At 32.8% G+C, this 20,123-nt stretch overlaps 2 protein-coding genes across 4 annotated transcripts; both read right to left on the reverse strand.

Annotated features, from left to right (window-relative positions):
• Nucleotides 1-5,701: 5,701 nt before the first annotated feature.
• Nucleotides 5,702-7,229, reverse strand: LOC120169752 (protein BIG GRAIN 1-like A). Its single transcript, XM_039177877.1, has one exon. It carries the CDS (start codon nt 6,910-6,912, stop codon nt 5,740-5,742), a length of 1,173 nt encoding a protein of 390 aa, XP_039033808.1. The 5' UTR covers nt 6,913-7,229; the 3' UTR covers nt 5,702-5,739.
• A 2,460-nt stretch (nt 7,230-9,689) lies between these two features.
• Nucleotides 9,690-15,202, reverse strand: LOC120169937. Of its 3 annotated transcripts, XM_039178004.1 has the most exons (10): nt 14,809-14,942; nt 14,265-14,322; nt 13,987-14,030; nt 13,369-13,637; nt 12,620-13,221; nt 11,979-12,318; nt 11,592-11,862; nt 11,322-11,417; nt 10,777-11,226; nt 9,690-10,167 (listed from the first exon to the last, which is right to left on the reverse strand). In XM_039178004.1, exons 4-10 carry the CDS (start codon nt 13,614-13,616, stop codon nt 9,826-9,828), a joined length of 2,349 nt encoding a protein of 782 aa, XP_039033935.1. In that variant the 5' UTR covers nt 13,617-13,637; nt 13,987-14,030; nt 14,265-14,322; nt 14,809-14,942; the 3' UTR covers nt 9,690-9,825. The 3 variants fall into 3 exon arrangements, with proteins under 3 accessions (XP_039033935.1, XP_039033934.1, XP_039033933.1); XM_039178003.1 differs by lacking the exon at nt 14,265-14,322 and having other exon boundaries at nt 11,322-11,414; nt 14,809-15,202; XM_039178002.1 differs by lacking the exon at nt 14,265-14,322 and having other exon boundaries at nt 14,809-15,202.
• Between the last annotated feature and the right edge of the window lie 4,921 nt (nt 15,203-20,123).

Consider the following 20,123-nt stretch of genomic DNA (forward strand, 5'->3'; position numbering starts at 1 on the left):
ATTTTTAGACCTTATTCCATGCTATAAACGTCTTCAGTATGGGTCATTAACAATCATGAGTAATGTGACACAACCTCATCCCCTACATCATTCAGCTCAACCAAAACCCATAAAAAAGAAAGAAAGAATGTGATGACAAAATCATTAACCATAATAAACTTCGACTCAGAAAGACAGATACCTAAACATTACTTTCCATCCTCAATCGTCAAAAAACACAACTTTCCATGACCAAACAAATCTGACCCATTTCTTTTGTCTAATCAGTACATATTCAAACTGGGTTTTCTTTGATGTTGAATTTTATTTATTTAACCCATGAACTTAGACGCACGATTTTACTCAACTCGTAATCGTGCGCATATCAAAAATTATAATTTTATCTTCATCCATACCTTAAAATTTCTGATGATATATATATATATATATACCCTCAACGTAAAATTATTGTTTTTTATATTAGAACTCCTAATTTTATATTGATCCTTACCTTAAAGTTGTTTATTTTACCCATGTATATAGTTACGATCTACTTGTATACCGTAAAACTTTTAAGTTTTATACGTTTTCCGAATTGTTGCATTAATTGAGTTTAATGCTTTTAAACTGAAGATAATCTAATTCTTTTGTAAAAAAAATAAAATCTCTTTATTTTTAATTTTAGACATCTATTTCATCCAAAATTTAAAAAAAAATTATATTTGTGAATAAACCCCTATATAGGAAAAAGGATAACTGTGTTGTCTGTTTTAAATTTTTTAAATTGGTAAGGTATGTAGAAAAAGGAGGGGGGAAATGATGTTGAAAGCATGAATCCAATGCAGGAAAAGAAATAATTCTAACCTAAGATGGCGATAGATATGCAACCTTTTATATTAGATATTACAAGGAATTAATTATATTGTAGCCCATTCTCAATATATATGCTTTAGCCTTTTGCCATAGCTCGCCGATAGCTACAGCACATCGCACGTTATTGTTTTCTTTCATAATAATACTTTAGGTTTTTCCACCATGGTTACATGGATAGATTCACGGAGTGTTGGGTGCGATCCTACCTCTAAATTTTGTTATTTTACATCTTTTAAAGTTTTTATTTTCTATATCAGAAATTTACATTTAAACATAATTTAGAATTTTCTACTCAAACCGAATTTTTTATTCTTCATTAACATGAAAAAAATAAAATTATAAATGATTTTTTAACTATCTCAAACCCAATAAAAATTAAAGTCATACAACTTTAAGAATCATAAACGTTTAATATTGTAAATCACTATTAACTTAGTAAATGATGGATAATATCTATCTATTTAATTACTACTATCTTAAATGGCCGTTGTTTTAATTTTTTTGTATTAATTTAAAGTAAATACAAATCAATATTTGTTTAAACAAAATTATTAATCATTTGACATTTAAAACTCACACCTATAATATTCAGGATGTTCGAACATTAGACCTGATAATTCATCATATTCTGTTGTTTTAATTTTGTTCAAAGTGCTTATCTATCTTTTTGTACGTGTACAAGTCACTGTCATCTCATGTAAGTAGATAAGCATGCGTGGAGAGAGAGAGAGTCGATGGTCATGGCCATGAGGCATCATTTTTCTCCATAATTATTGTTAGTAGTCATGAATTGAGATGGCTAAGTTTAGGCCGTCGTCACTGTTCCATTGCTTTCACCACCAAGTAATCATCACGTCAATTTCCCCCAGAAAAACGCTGTTTTCCCTTAAAACAAACATTATGTCCACCACGACTGCCGACACGTAAAGAATCCATTGTTCGTTGAATTTTCTGTGTTTATTAATGCTTTGGAAACTGCCACATAATGGAAAGGGATTTCATCTCATTTTCCAGCGCCACTGATGCATGCATACATTTGCCAAATCCCAACGGATTTTGCTTTTTTTTTTCTTCATAAAAGCAGTGTTTCGCCGTCTTTTTTTCTGCATTTGAATCAAAGGTAGTTGTCTGTTTCAAACAGCAGCCTTTCTGACAAACTAAGGGTTATGAGTTACGTGGTTGGATCGAGAACATGTTCACGTCTTTGCACGAAAATACAGGGACAGATTCCATTCTTCTTCTTCCGCAAAATGAAAAGAAGAGAAAGGCTTCTGAGATTTAACACTGCTTTCTTTCACGTGCGCATGGCTGCTGCCACGCTTTGGAATAATCACCAGCCCTCACAGTATAATTTTTACTATACGAGAAGTCGAGAACTCGTCAAGTGATGAAATGATAAAAAGTAAATGTTATTATCTTTAGAAATTTTAAGTTTAAATAATTGTATTTATATAGTATAGGTGTATTGTTAATAACTATTTTTTTTGAATAAATATAATTTTATAATCACATCGAATTAGGAAAAGATAATTATTATTTTTAACCCAAATATAAATTCTAATAGTAAAAAAATATTACTCTTTAGATAGATCGAACAGTTTTAATTATATACATATATAAATTTATATAAACTTTAAAATGGAATATAAATATTATCTTATAATCCTAATAAAATTTATTTTAATTCAATTATATAGATGGGGAAGTACACATATTTTGGATAGGATTAAAGAAATTAATGTAATGATCATGAATGGCATGCCAATATTATCCCTTTCTTGTTTATGTAGTAATTAATCAAAACTCATCATCTAATGTCATCCCCCCATGAAGTCATGATGAAAGATATCCCCTACAAAACCGTAAGCATTTGTTTATTTTTATATGTTATAATTTGAATTATAATTAAATAATTTAATTTGAAAAGTATATCTTTATTTATATTTCTTTGTTTATTTTTAAAACTATATAATTGTGTTTAGGGGTGAGCGTTCGATCGAGTCGAGTAAAAAATTTTCAAGTTATTCGAGTTGACAGTCCTATTTTATAACTTGAATTTGATTTGAAATTTTTTCGAGTCGAGTCAAATTTTTGAGTTTCTATTTAAATTTAATTATAAATATTTATAATATTATGAAATTATTTAATTCTAATTTAAATGATATTTTATAATCATATACAATATATATATATATATATATATATATATATATATATATTTGTATTTTTCCATATGTGATTTACATATATCATATAAAGTCGAGGGACTCAACTCAAACCTCGACTTAAACTTAAAAATCAATCTATTAATTACTAAAAATTTTGAGTTATTCGATTTGTATTTTACAACTCGATTTGAATTTGAAATTTTTTTTAGTCGAGTTTTTCGAATCGAGTCGAGTAAAAAAATAGATTTTTCGAGTCGAGTCGAGTTTTAAACACCCTAATTGTATTCATAAATACTTAGCGAACATATTGGCACGTATATTAATGCACACATAACTTTTTATCATATTTATGGATAATTAAAAAATTGTGCATGATTATTATTAAATGAACATAAGAAAGCATCTTAAAGCAGATAACATATATTTTTATATTCATTTATTTAATTTAATAAATAAATAAAAACATTCAGATTAATTTTCTAATAATATAGTCATGTATAGCTTTAATTGTAATGATATTTAAAATAAGATTATTATTTAATGCATAAATTATGTAAAATTTACTTTATACAACATATTTAATTTTTCTTTATTTTTTTGAATAGTTTGAAGTGATTATAAAGTTGTAGCTTATTAGAATTTTCATAAACAATAACAATACATATAATGTAGATGCAATGACTCGAATCCATAATCTTTAAGGTGAACAACATCCTCTCTAATGACTTGGATATTTTAATAGTTTTCTTTTATTTTAATGCTAAATCTTAAACATTTAAAATATAAACCATAACCTTTAAATTTTAAATTAAAATCTCTAAATTCTAAATATTAAATATTTATGCCATTAAAATAAATAGATTTTTGTAGATTGAAAGTGATACGAATGATATATCGAATAATGTTTTTAAAATAATATCACTATATATAATTTGATATTTTAATAATATTATTTCATTCGTACGAATAATATTATCATATAAGTATGTTAATGAATTAATCTACATTTTTATCCTTTTTTAGAATTATACGATATTTTAATTATTTTATCATATTTTATTAAAATTTATATTGTACGAAAAGTTGGTAGCTAGCTTTGAAACAAACGGTTTCCCAATAATTTAATATTATCGGGATCACCAAAAATTCAAATTTTTATACAAATTATATTTTTATTCTTTCCGCTCTTTGTAATAACTAAAGATGCATGGCTTGACTCCTGCCTCCATATTTTTTTCAAGTTTCCTAAAATTACCCATGTCAAAAGTATATTCCATCCAATCTGTCATGGGCATATGGGTCATTTTAGCAATCAAAAGTGGGTTACCCCACACGTGTATATGGGTAATCGAGTGCTAGGCAGAAGGAAGGGAAAAAAGTTTAAATGTCCATTTAATTATTTACTTTGTTTTTTTAGAATTCTTTTAGTTTATTAATATATATATATATATATTGTAGATGTGATTGTTTAAATCTGAATTTATTTTTTTAAAATATTATTCTCTTTTATAATAATTAAGGATCTGTATTTACAAAATATATGTATATCATTAATAAATTAATTTTTTTATAATAATTATTTTAAATTATTATAAAAAATAACACTTGGCATTTTTCTCGCGTTTAAGAGGTTTTTTTTAATCTTTTTATGATTAACGTATCTTACGGGGATCTGTGGATAAAGGCTTACACGTGTGCATGCGTGACAGCTTTTATACATGCTGTCCAGCACTTATCTAAAAGTACGTTTTGGAAGATGCAATGAAGAGAAATTAAACTTACCCAAAAAATATGAAATCAAATTGGGGTAAAAGTAGTGTGTTTAAATCTTTGCTATAAAATGTCAAACTTTATAGCAAAATATATTCATTAATTCGGCTCTAAACTTTAGAAATGATATTAGCTGACCCTATTCACATATATAATGGGTAAGAAGAGGTAAGGTAGTAGACTGCTCCCAACGTTAGGTTGAGAGTAACTTCTATGAAAGACCTCCGACAATTATGAATTGTCTACCGTAGGATTCGATCCCACGACCACAAAATTAAAGACCTTACGCTCTTAAAGCCCACATAAACCCTATGAATATTGAATATTTAATTTATCAAAGAAGATCTTAGATCTTTGATTAAACAGTTAATTAATTTAATAAAGAGAAAGTAGTAATTAATATTCTTTGAAAAACTAGACGGCCCCTATTAATTTATTTTTATTTATTAAGTTATTATTATTTTATCAATTTCATAAACAAATTAGAGCCTATAGCACTTTTGACTCTAGGATAGATTTATAGCCTTTTCCTTTAGGCCTTTGCTAACTCTAAAAGTATGCCTTAAAATATATATATTCCAATTAATTAAGTATATGTTATGATAACTTAATTAGGATATCCAAGTACTGTTAAGATTTAGTGGTCCTCTTAAGTGTATCTTAAACATCTTGCTTTCCTTTTGAATATTTTGGACAGATGTTATTACCACTAAATACCCATTTGCTTTTGCTTAATTTTGAATTTTATTTTAAAGTTGAATTATAGCAAATTGAAGTATAGGATTAAATCTCAAATTTAAATATGATGAAGGACCAAAATCATAATTTAATCTTTCTTTGTGTTCATGTCTTACTCAAATCAAATGGTGAGAATGATCAAACTAAAGCAAAGGTTAGTATCAAAGCATAATTATTTTTTTTTCATGTAAACCCCCAAATTGTTCAGATATTACAGAATCAAACCTTTAGCAATGGCTCGATTAGTATCAAAATGGGTTGTTTCATACACAGGCAATTCTTCTAAATACCTTTCATTACCGACGGCCGACAGGTTATCCAGTTCGAACAGATCCGAGCTTGCGTAACTAGCTGCTTCGTCTTCACCGTCTTTGTCGGCGGCATCTCTCATATCGAACTCTTCGTTCTTCTGCTTCCGGTAGCTGTTTAAAAGCTCCCTTGCAGCTTCTGCAACCCTACGGTTTTCTTCGATGAAGCGGTACTCAATCTCTTTGCTCGTGACTGGTTTTCTCATGGAAGCTTGAAGTTCATTTTCATGGCGGATTTTAAGTTCCCCACACGGCCTCGAATCCTCGTCGAGAATGACGCTGACCGGACAAAACCGAACCGATCTCTTTGTCCTCGTCCCGACATTCGCTTTGGTCGTCGATAGACATGATCTAGAAAGTGAGGAAGCTGAAGAACATGTTGATGTCGTTTGCTCCGACATTGACTTCTTCTTCGGGTTCTTCGGACTCCCCGAAGTGAACAACGAGTTAATGAAGCTTGCGAGTTTACCTCCTGGAGATATCGGTTGTTTAACCTTTTTCAGGTCATTGTAAATCTTCATGGCCTTGGATTTTGTTTTTATGAACCCACCACCTTCATGCTTGACCGCCTTTGGCGTTGAAACACCGCCATGAACATTTTTTCCGAGCACTTCCGGTTTAGGCAGTGGAAAAATACTGGTTTTAATCGGTTTAGGTTTCGACCTGTGGCAATGAGACGTCGTCGACGACTGCGACAATGACCTTGTTTTCGCACTGTAAAATGAGTCCGACTCGGACGACGAAAACCCGCCGACGCAGCTCGAATCGGAGGACGTGGAGTTCGAATTCAAAAACATCGGATCAATCCCAAATACCTTAATTTCACCGCCGGTGCTGCTAATAACTTGTTTCTTTTGCATCCATTTGTCGATCATGCAAGCACGTCGAACGCTGTTATTCAATTCTTCTTGTTTCAGTGAAGTACTGTTTTGCTTCTTCTTCCTCATGACGGCCTTGTCTCTGTGAAAAATCAGCTCTTCGTCCCGATTGATACCGTTCGGTTCATCGATGGAACGATAAATAGCGTCGAGAAGAGACGAAGAGAACGATGGGTTTTCTCTCCTGATTTGATGCATTATATTTGGGTGAAGAACAAGACAAAGAACAAAACAGTGGGAATTGAATAATGGTGTTTGGACTTTATTGTCTGGTTCGAAGAGTATGGGGGTCAAAAGCTGGGAACAAGTAGTGAAAGACAGAGATTAATGGCAGCGGCAACCATGATTAATTATGTGAAAGAAACAAAGAGACATTGGGAAAAAAGAACAACTGTTTGGGAAAGAAGAAAGCATACATTTTTATCGATGGGTTAATCTTGGTGGCTTCCAGAGAAAGAGAGAGAGAGAAAATAAAAGTGTAATGAATTATGAAAGCCGAAAGCCACGCCTCAAGACCAGAGAGAAACAGAGAAGATGATTTGAGACACAGTGGTAGAGTGGTATATACATACATACATATATATTTATGATATATTCAGATTAAAGCTTTTAATTCAGAGTATATTCTTTTCATAAAAATCATTTTATCTCTTATTATTAATTTTAAACATCATTTTTTATTAATAACTAAAAAACATGTAAAATTTAAACAGTTCCTGTCCCTGTCATCTATCTTTTTGGAATTTAGTATATTTATTTTTTAAATAAAAAATTTAGTTACCATCAGTAATTTCACATGATTTAGGGAAGTTGAGCGGGACATATGTTGAAAGAAACTTTGTATAGGGAAATAGGAACAAGTGAAAAAAAATTAAAGAGGCAAATGGAGATTAGCAAGAGCATGAGTTCTATGTTGGATAGTAATCTTAAAATATTAGCGTGATCATCGGGCAATATAATTTAACCCTTTTCTATTACTATGATTATATGCTGAAAACCCATCCTTTTGCAGCAAATCAGCAGTATAATTATGCATGCACTCCATATGCTGAACAGTGGATCATGCATTGATGTAATTAAAATCATAATCTACAAAGATATCACCATGAGCCATCAACATGGAATATACTTGATAATTATGTGGTTTCAATCTTATATATTAATATATGGTATACACGTATTGTTGTTGAGGAGAGAAATAGATAGCCCATATTGACATTTCAGATCTCAACAATATTTCTAATTAACTTTGATACAATTGGAGTAGAAATTGAGTATAATGATTAACGCTGATTTATAAGGGATTGTATGCTTTAATTTCTTAAGATTTTATATTTTCATTGACAAAAACGTATCTGAATGGTCAAAAGTGATGTCAACACTTGTATTTCAAGATTAATTCTAAAATATGATCTATGTACGATTTATAATTCATTTCTAGGATTTACATCTCGCATTCCAATAAAGTTTCACCATCCTAAATGACACATCGCTAATTATTTTCTAATGACACCTTTTTTTTTAATCATTGAGTGGCTTCAATACTTAAAGGTAATGTTATTCTACTTTGAGGTCCCAAATTCAAGCATCTAAGATGCCAATAATTAAAAAAAATTATGAATAAATACTATCTTGTAATTTTGTCATACAATTAAAAAAAATAAGATATTATCTATTTCAATCCGTTGAATTCGCAGTTTTGTCCATAAAATTTACTTTACCCATAAAATTCGTATGAATTGACTCTAACATATAATAATACAAAATTCATAATTCTTCTCTAAAATAATAACAACCAGCCTAAAATATAATCATCATTCATTGGAATTAAAATTAGTAGTGCCTAATAAAGACCCAAATGATAATTATATATAAACATACATCATATATACATATATCATACAAGATACCAGTGTGGAAGCACATTCATTGGCGTATAGTAATATCAAATTAGCGCATGCCTACTTTCCTAGATAGTGGCAATAAACCTTGGACTGAGATCTTTGTGCCCATCTCTGCATCTTAAAATATGCTTCAGCACCGACCAGAGGATTTCGTTCAATTTATTGTATATGATGAAATTCTAGGTGTATGGGTTTTCTTTTATTTTAAAGAAATCTTCGGGTTCTGGGAGTGAAAAAATAAAGCATTTAAAATAAGAGAACCGTTAGGTGCTTTATTTGTTCAATAGTTACACTTGTAGCTCCTGTACTTTCATGGGAACCATAGAATAGTCTGCTAAATGATATAATGGTGTTATACGATGTTAACTTTGAATTTCGGTGTGTTTTAGGACGAAGAATTTAGATTTGATATCGAATGAAAAGATAAAAAATTCATTAATCGAATGATTCTTAAGAAAATCAATGATACTTTCAGCAAGAAACATTGGGGTTCAAGGTGTTCTTGTTGTGGTATACATGAGTAGAGGATGGACCATATATGCATTAGGTGCTGGAGAGCACGTAGAGATTACTTTCTCATCATGAACAGGGGGCCCTAATTCCTTTTCAGACATGCCCAACTTACATAAAATTCCTCACCCATTCCAACCCCCCCCCCCCCCCCACACACAAAAAAAAAAAAAATCCCACCCTCCACCCATTTAGATGTGTCCTTAGATCAGGATAAATCTGTCAATTCTGACCCAAACTCAAACATCTTCCCTAACTCAATTTGATTGTAAAAGTCAACTTGAACTCATCCAACTTGAATCCAAAATGACCCTAAGCTAAAACTACTCTCAATTCCAAATGACTCGAACCTGAAACTAATCCATACCTAAAATGACTCAATCCTGAAACGAATCCATACCTAAAATGACCCGAACCTTAAAACCAACCCGACTCCCCCAATTGATAGGAAAGCTTAGGTGAATGACCACAGTCTGTTGTAACAAGTTATAACTAGAATTTCTGATTTTTTTCCATTTTAATCAAGCTTAGGCTAGATCGCGCTTCAATGGCTTGGTGAAATTAAGAGGGAGTTGGAAGAGATTAAACACCATTACGCATTGAATTAAAAATATTGTGGGTTATTGCACAAAGAAATTTTAGAACTTCCTATATAACTACTTCACTCCCTTACAAGAGAGAGTTAGCTTGATACCATTCAGAAGTTCGATGACCAGCTAAGATGACCCAATTGAGGCTGTTGGTAAGCACCTACTTGAGCCCCAGGAGCAGCTGGAGCAACCCCGAAACCAACATTGGCACCCATTGCAGGGTTCAGATGATGCGGGTTTGCCATTGTGCCAGGCTGTGGAGGATGGTACAACCCCGAGAATTGCATGTGAGAAGATTGTGGGGCAGCAGCATTAAAAGAAGCATGGCCTGTGGGAGATGGCATATAACCGTGTGGTGTTTGTGGCATATTGTAGTATGCAGCAGATTGAATGTTCGGTAGCTCCCTCGGGTTCTGCGTCCAGAGATCTGAATAATCTGATGTGTCATCCTGTAGAATAGCAATGCAGTTAGCAAACAGATAATGACAATCAAGCTACCCAAGTGAAATACATAAGCAAAAATATATCATGACTCGATCAAATAAAGAAAATTGATGCTCATCCACAAGCAAATATATTTTGTCATATTATATCTTTATCATAATTCACGTATGGCAGGCGTACTCATTCATTGCAGCTCATTTATCAATGACCATGGGTGCATTATGAAAAATGGATGTAGTATTTTGACGAGGAGCCAAATCCATAGTTATCAGGCCCAACTCAATAAATAGTGTTAAAGCAAACCTATGGGCAGCTATTTCACGGTTAACTACTCAGATTTTGATATTTAATTCAGACGCGAACATCAGTCACTTGGAGACTTGAATCGGGCATATTCCAGTAATTTATCTTCATAATGTGCATTACTTTAATCAAAGATGGGAACTTTCTTTGAGTAGATAACTAGACACCATGTGCCCCTGGCAAACAAACTACACCATGAACCCAAACCCAGGTGGAACAGAACATTAAAGAACCCTAAAAATCTCAGAAACTAAGGTTATTTATCGGTAGCCAATACTCTAATGTTATTAGAGTGAAGAACAATTATTTACCTGTTGATTTTGAACATAGATATTGCCATCTTTATACTTGGTCCGAGATGAATCTTCAAGACCTGTTGCACTCCCAACTACGCCAGGAGCATTGATTGCATACCCAGACGGACTGGTAAAGTTTCCAAACCCAGTAGGAGTGCCTGCAGGGACTGGTTTGAACTGTTGTAACCCATACTTGACGCCATTTGCACCAATATGAGTGCTACCGCCTGGCATGAGCAAGTAACTGCTGCCATTTGATGGATGCGGAAAAGCAGGATTACTGGAATAACCTGCCATCGCCATCTGTGGCAGATAAATTGGGGAGACAAATTGACGATACGGCATAAGATTAGCAAAATGGGGCATGTGAACTTGAGGATACATCTGCGCTACTGGGGGTTGCTGCTGCTGTTGCACCATTGGTATCGTTGATGCAGGGGTGTTGGCAGCATGCATGCTAATGGCCTAAGTATCATTTAAAATTTTCATCAATTCAAGTGATAAAAACAGAGCCCTTTTTGGGAATGAATACTACTTATATGCATGTTACTGGCACTAACCTCCTGAGGAGATGGTAGACCCTGCCCCCTTGCAGTTTCATCTTTTGAGGGTCTAAAATATGGAAAATCATAACCAGTTTGGGGATCATATGCCTGCTATCAAGCCAACAACATAATAGAAAATTAAATTGTAAGAACCAATTAAGAAAAGGCTAATTATTCCCAAATTCAAAGTTACTTTATATCAGTTTCAGCAACATATAAATTTCACAAATACTCATTCGGGCTATGACAGAAGTCACTGTTTAGTGTTTACAAGATTATGCTTACTGGAAAATCAGGTAATTCAGGAGGATCTTGCTGCCGTTGTGACTCCGAAGGTGCATAGGATTGACTGTTATCCTGGACCGTTCCAATATCGGCATACCTGCCAAGATTCAGGGGTCTTGGAGCATCCTTCTTATCAGACATTTGATGCTCGGATGCAGTACCAGATGGTGGAGAGTCAGATCCAGAATTTCTAAGTTGATCATCTAAAATGCTAATGGGCTTGCCAGCAGCAGCGTCATCACTGGAAGTATCCAGAGGAGACACAGGTAAACTGCTTAGAGAAAATATAAGTAGAATACCATCAGAAAATGGGTCTGGACACAAGAATGAAATTCGAACCGTAGACTCAAATGTAATGTAAGTAACCATTTGGGAGAAAAGGAAAACCTTGCAGCAGATTCTCCATTTGAGTCTTCTGCAACACTAGTGGCATCAAAACCAGGATTAAAATTCCTTGAAGAATTGTGTTCCACTCCAAAGCTGCCGAAGGTAAGTCGGTGGGGATCATTCTCTGGGACACGAATGTGTTGTGCTATGATGACATTCTCAGTTTCATGGATACTAACTTGAGAAAACTTCTCTTGCAATTTATCAGTTTCAGACTCCAAATTCTTGGCATCATTAGCTGCAGGTGAAGCACACTTCTTAGGTGTTCCAATAACTCCAGGATTATTAACACTTGACTTTTGGCTTGCTTTTGGTTTCCACTCTTTGTTATGTTGGTTAGCTGCATCAAATATGAATGATAACTCTCACATAAACTTCAGAAATAAATTAAAATCAAGTACTATAATAACTACAACCTACTGACAGCTATTTGCTTAAAAAATAGTTTAAAGCAATACCAACCACATCAATGGAGATGTACATTACTAGAATAAAAAAGCTTCTAAGGTACCTCAACGATGCAAGGACACTTGATATATAATTCTATCACTGGTGTGTCATCTCTTGCATCCTCAGATAATTTTGACATACATAGATGTTCCTCAGGCTTTCAGCAAGCCAAAACATTAAGTGAAGAGTACCTTTTTGATGAACTAAAACCTGTTGATGTTGCCTACTCCCAAACGGATTACTCACAAATGATCTACTACCAGAAATACCAGATATGGCAGATTCAGCAGCACTACGAGGACTATCCCGGACCTCTCGGTCTGCTCTGGAAATTGCAGGAAAAGGTTGAAATGCCTCTGATGAACTGTCCCTCCCTACAAGTGAATTGGGAAGAGCATTTCTTCCAGATGAATCTTTGCCAGCATCTTCGGGAGGAGGATGGCGAACACCGACAACCCCAACTTCACGCTTGATAGCTCCAACAGCACCAGATGATCTGGAATCAGGAGAAGGCACATGTACAGGATCTGTAGATGACGAATAAACCCCAACAATTGAACTGCTCGATGATTGAGTGCCAGAATTTGCTTGAAAGTTATTGGATTTCACCGCCTTTGACCGCAAAGCAGCATTAGGAATAAAACTCCGCTTTTCCTCTGATATTTCTTTCCTAGAAACACCACCTAAATTTGCATCTCGGGATTGCCCAGCACGTGAACTGGATGGTGTGCTAGAAGTTTGAGATGAACTTTGAGAACTAAAGGGTCTCTGATTATTTGGAGTTCCTGTTGAACTGCACAATGGTAAAAAAAGGGGAATACTCAGTGTGCACTATTCCACAATAACGATAATATCAGTAAATACATGCAAAGGGAACAAGAGAATAAATCAAGATTACTGCAACAAGCAAACAGAAATATATAACTACCCAATATCATACCCTTTTACAGGAACATTCTTGGGCACTTGTTCATTTAAAGAAGTTGAGCATTGTGACAAAGGAGGCTTCATATCTTTATTTGCATTTTGATTGACTCTGTTGTCCCTTACAACACGAAACTCTCTATTGACTCCTACATTACCAGGCAAAGTAGTCCAAGTATAGCCTCCTCTTCGAGAATCACGTTCAGTATATGTACGTAATCTCATCCCTTGATCAACATTCTCAGAAAATTTTCTAGTATCCATGGAACTTTGGTGCTCAATGCTCTATCATAATGAAACAACAGTTCAGAGAAACTTTGTACATTAACCCCTCAAGAGGTTCACATTTCAAGATGCAACAAATAATATTGAAGGCATTAAGCCATTGTTTGAATCTCTGAGGATATGAATTCAATCATATGCTTAAATATTATAGATAAATTAATAGCAGAATAACAATGAACACCTAAGACTTCAAAAAAGAAGGAAGCACCCATCAAATACGAAGACTCTTTGCAAATCAACAGCCAAAGCTTACACAACATTGTTGAACATGGCTCTCTTGCTAAAAAACACAAATTAACACAGGAAAATTTTGCCAAAAATGATAATAAGATGATATACAAGATTATACCTCTTTCTTCCGATCTCTTTTTCTCCTTACCACATGAAATGTATCTGAGAAGAAACGATTAGACTGGATGTAAATAAGAAACATTCATAGAAGTGAATGTGAAATTTCACCTAAACAACTATATATGATGAAAAAAAAGGATGAATTGTACAAGCAATCTAGTTGTGCTGTTCAGCAAGGACCGCAATGCCATTTTCATAACATACAAAAGGATATGCCGCTTACTTTCCAAGCGTTGAAATCACTTATAAAATATTATAACTCAGTACAGAAATTACCATAACATGATACTTCTGTTTGCTCTTTGTCCACTGGATACAACCAACCTTGATAAACCTAGATAATGATTCTTAGTTACACTAATAAATCTAACACCGTACTACCCCTCCCCCAATGTCTATGGGACCAAACGAAGTTCAGCAACAACCTATAGATTGTTTATCAGTATGCTCAAAACTCAATTTGAAGATAAAATACACCTGATGAAAGAAAAAAGATGAATTAATTCACAACTTCCAGACTCAGAAATGTACCTATAATACCACCGAAGCAAAGCAAAAGACTAAAAGAAGTATCAACAACAAGCAAAAACGACATTCAAGCACGCCAAAACAATGATAAGCTTCCACACACAAAAACAACACAGAGTAAAACAACTCAATTCCCTAAAACACGATAAAACCCTTAAAAACAAAGCTCAAAAGTAAGTGCAACAAGAACTAGACCAATTTTTGACCTCATGGTCCAGGCAGTAACTACAAAAGCAAACAAAACCCATTTGCAAAAAAGAAAAAGAAAAAAGAAGGGGATAAAAAGGGTAACCTTGATGAAGCAGCTTTTGGGCAGTTTCGTTAGGATCCATGTTGGCCTCTTTCAAGGCAACGTAGATATCATCATCAGAGTGATTACCGACTATTTCCTTGATTGATTGTATTGTCTTGCTCACTCGCGCTGAGATATGCCCTTCGGTTCTTGCCCCACTGACCATCTCTCTGTTTCAGAATACTGCAAAAAAAAAAAGACAAAGAATTTCTGACTTTCCACACGACTGTCTCGTATAACAAATAAAACCCAGTTTGATAATCCAAGTTCTATTCAGATTCTCAATAGGGTTTCTTCGAATTTTTGTTGTTTAAGCAGTTTTTTTTATATAAATTATGACTATGAAAACCCTTTGAAAGAGAATAACTAGGGTTTGCCTTGAGTGAAGAACGGCTTTGAAATAAAAAAAAAAGAAGAAAAAAAAGAGAGGTTGGCACCGATGATTTTAAAATCTTTCCCCAATTCTTAATCTGGGCTCAGCCTAATCCATGAATTTTGAAGTTTTAATAATTAAAAATATTATTTTAATACAGTTTAATGATCATTTGTGTATTTCATCAAAAATATATTTTATACAAACATATAATAGTTTAGTGGTTTTTTCATAGACATGCCAAAATTATATGTAGTTTCAATTTTATAGTCAAAGCCTATGAAACTGGAACTGCATTCATTTTGTTATTTTGTTTCTATCAGACTGTACTTGGTTTTAATTTTATAATGCAGTTGATTGTTTTGATATAATGATCTAAATCAATTTGTAATACAAATTATCACCGAAATGGTCCTCGGATTTAACATGTATTTACAATTAGCTCCATTGAACCATCTTGATATGCTATTTATTATTTATTACATTCTTCGAAATTGCGGTATAGGCAAGCACAGCAAGTGGTATACTACCAACCTGTAAGTTATTCCTAGAATTTTCTGACTTGTTTAGACGGTTGCTATGTAGCATACTTAGAAATTAGAATGCACCCATGTTTACTATAATTTACGTGTGTGTATATATGTGTGTTATGTTTATGCATGTATAGTTGCAAATGATGCTTCATGCGCGATTATAAATAATAAACATGAATCAAACGACCTCGGTGGTAAAATAATTATTGTTATTCTTTGAGATCCCATGTTTAAGCACCAGGAATGTCAAGGTTTTGTGCGTTCAATATCAAATTATTGAGAATTATCTTTGAACAATTAATATTTTGTACTTACACTAGACTAATAAATAATAATAATAATAATAATAGTGGTTGTTAAATTTATGTATACTTTATATATTTTTAATAAAAACATATTTTGTTTCTTTAAAATTTTATAAGTACACATATAACACTCTAAACCTGATTGGGTATAAAGTGTCACATTTGGTTGTCGAGACAACCTTGATTTTTAAAAATTGTTCATTTGCATTTCAAAATATAATGTATGATATTAAAATAGACATACAAGACATTTACAAAATATTTTTATAAATCGGATTTCCATGATACATAATTTAAAACCAAAATAATAAAACTCTGAATTATAAATCAGGATACAATAATAAGGGTCCTATGAATACATATATCCACTAAAGTTAAAGTATAGTACTCTGAAGGAGATACTGGAAGTCCTGCTGCGACAATGTTCCACGATCAACTCTAGCTACTGACCTGCGAACGAAAAACATATAAAGCTAAGCTTAAAAAGCCCAATAGTATAATCGCTAGTCTAGAGAGCATTATGAGTTTCATAAACATAAGCATGTTAAAGACATGGTACTAAGCAGTAGGTACATGCATGCTCTTAATCAATTGTTGCCTATTTAAAGTTCAAATGTTCTATCAGTAAAGTAAGAGTTTCATGCTTCCTTTAATCCTCTGTTAAGGGCCTCGCCATGAGTACATCTTTAAAGGGTCTCTAACCCTAATGATTGTAACTGCTACGCATTATTTAAATGCGACAGTGACACCCCTATGGATTATCTGAATGTAACACTGACTTTGATGTGCATTATCTAAATACAACACTACTAGTATTTGGTCTCACATAGCCATCAAACAATAGTTAATCGAGGGAACCCGATGTTACATAACATCAATACAATTCCCACTCAACTGAAGCATTAGTTTGGTCTCATATAGTCGTCAAGCCAAGCTCTAAGGATATTTGATGTGCTGGACTGATACGACTATACATGCATAACTGAGGGTCCTAATGCCACACAACATTGATAATGCCCTACTAGGGCAATTGAGGTAGTATAACTACACAATAGTGTAGCTCAACACACTAAAATGAGGTCAACCCTTAATTAGTTGTTATATCGCTCGTTCTCTCATCTAGAATGTTACGCGAAGATTTATTTGTATGTTACTTTTATTGGTGTATTAAGCGACTCTATTCTGGTCGTTAACACTTAAGGGTATTTTAGTTATTTTGTCTCTATATGTTTCATGATTTTTTTTATGATACTGATTATGTTGTTCACTTGTTGTATTATTTATTGGCCCAATATGTAACACCCCCAACCCGTATTAAAAATCGAATACGAGTCTGAGGTGTCACATTGACTTTTCAAAATATTTACTTGTATAAAATAGTGAGTAATTTAAAACTTTTATAACATATAACTTATTCAAAATGCTTACAAAACTATTCAGAGCTTATACAATATATTCTTTTGAATACATTCCAACTAGAACTTTATATATTAAAATACATATTATTGACATCTCTTCTGATCTGACTTTCAGTAAGGAGAACTGACATGTCTTGTTCCACATTGCTCTTCACTCTTCTTGAAACCTACGTGTAAATCACTTACACGCTAAGTCTATGACTAAGTAAGGCAATAAAATATATAATGTAAACTATAACTTATAATCATGCATGAACAATTACTGATATCACATCATACCCAAACATATATCCATTCATATATCAAATCCACGCATGCATATAATTATCTTTTTTCCTATCATTATCATATTATTACCATTCATATTTCTATTCTTTTGTTTATATGATCTATTATATTCATATCATATATCTTATAACATATACAATAGTCATTAACACACACATATATCATATCACAAAACATATATATATATATATATATCACATACATTGTATTCAATGTTATCTCTTATTAGCCCATGTACACCTGTGAGAACTGTAGATATGTGAGTCTATTGAGGTTGTGCACTATGTTGTCACCACAGCTCATAAAGGGTCCCACTAGGGGATTTGAAATTTTGTCTCGAAGGACTTATGTATTGTATTTGTCCCGAATGACCACTCTTTAAGAACCATATACATATTCCAGTGGATCAAATCTGTCTCAAAAGACCCTGTAAATATTCCAAAGGATACATATATGTCCCGAAGGACCACGTAGAACCCTCGACTCTTGGCATGCCAACTATACCTATAGCTATCGTATCATATAACATGAGCATTTCCACTTATATCATTCCACATAAACACTTTCATATCATATGTCATATAAGTTCATAGCTTCTTTCACATATACATGTAGTCACATAGCTTCTTTTCATATTATCACATTGTTCATATCTTATAATTTGTTTCCCCATGTTCACATATATCATATCATATATGGCTCATATCTTTCTCATGCAATCAAATAGTTTAGTTTCACATATGTTCATATATATATACATCACATAACACATACTTCTTATATCATTACATACAAAAGCATGTTAACACATATAATCATGCAACATATATAATAATATATCACCACATCGACTCATGCACGCATATGAACCATAGCAAAAACATACTTCTATCTAGGAATTCATGCATTTTACTATTGGAAATAGACTTGTCGCAAGTCTTATTTCCCATTAAATATCATATACTAAATAATATGCACTCACTTGGGCCTCACTGTAGCATCCCAAAATACAGGTTAGTGACTAAATTGTAAAACTTCAGAATTTGGTGATTAAAGTAGGATGATTGAATAGTTTAATGATTTATCTGGAAGGATTGTTAGTAATTATTAAGTGAATTGAAGGGCAAAATGGTCATTTGACCATTAAATAAATTAAAAATGTGATAAGGATGAGATATATACACGTGAGAAATGAGGGGGAGAGGAAACAAAGTTTTCAGAGTTCTCTTCATCCTTCTTTTTTTTCTCCATCGTGAACCAAGCTAGAGTAGATGTGAGTTTTCTGATTAGTTGGTTATTTGATAAATTAAAGGTTAGGTTTTGATCATTAGATGATAACTAAGCTTAAGGAAAGCTTAAGTTGTCTTATAATCAAAATATGAAGAAGTTATAAGAGATTAAAGAAAATGGGTTTTTAAATGAATTTATGGAAAAGAGTTGATAAATTGAATTTGAAGTTAAATTTGACTTGTCATCATGCTAATTAAGGAATATGAAGTGTTATAATTGTATTTATAACATATTGGAATTGGAGTATGATTCTTGAATTACATATGAGGGATAGGATTTTGAGGCTAAAGATGATTTTCATGAATATAAGTTGATTTAAGTAATGATGATTGGGTTTAATGACATGATAGGGGTTTAAAAGAGAATAATTGAGTGAAGAATTGATGATTTATGGGCTTAAAATACAATTTCTGAGCTATGTGCATCGATGCACATTCAATGTGTACCGATGCATCAAGGATAAATCCCAGAAATTGTTCAAGGTGTATCGATGCACATGAAGTGCATCGATGCACTCCTTTAAAATAAAAACATCGAATACCATCAGTGTATAGATGCACAAGTAGTGCATCGATGCACCCCCTTAAATGCAAACATCGAATAGGATTTATGTATCGATGCATAGATAGTGCATCGATGCACCTGTCAAGGGATGCATCGATACATGGTGTAGTGCATCGATGCATACCTTTATTAAAAGATAAAAATAGCTTTCTTTTTTAGCCTAAGGAGTGATAGTTTAGAATATATCAATTAGTATACTGATATGTATCAAAGTATTACTATGTAGATTTAGAACGTAATCTCGTTTCGGAACAATTGAAGGATTAGAATTGAGTCCAAGCAAAGCTAAGGTGAGTACATATTAGAAGTATGGTACAATGGAATAAGACTTGTGATAAGTCTAATTCCTATGTTGATTTTCATAGCACAATAGTTATGAACGTGCATACATGATAATTATTATAATACATGCATAAAGTATATATGTTCATATGATTTGATAAATGATATATATGAATAGATTCAAATGTATATGTGACATGGTAAATGATATGAGTTATGTGATCACAAGAGAAATGGCATGTGTTGAAAACATTTTGATGTT

This window comes from Hibiscus syriacus, unplaced genomic scaffold (assembly GCF_006381635.1).
Source record: "Hibiscus syriacus cultivar Baekdansim isolate YM2019G1 unplaced genomic scaffold, ASM638163v2 tig00111769_pilon, whole genome shotgun sequence".
Lineage (NCBI taxonomy): Eukaryota > Viridiplantae > Streptophyta > Magnoliopsida > Malvales > Malvaceae > Hibiscus > Hibiscus syriacus.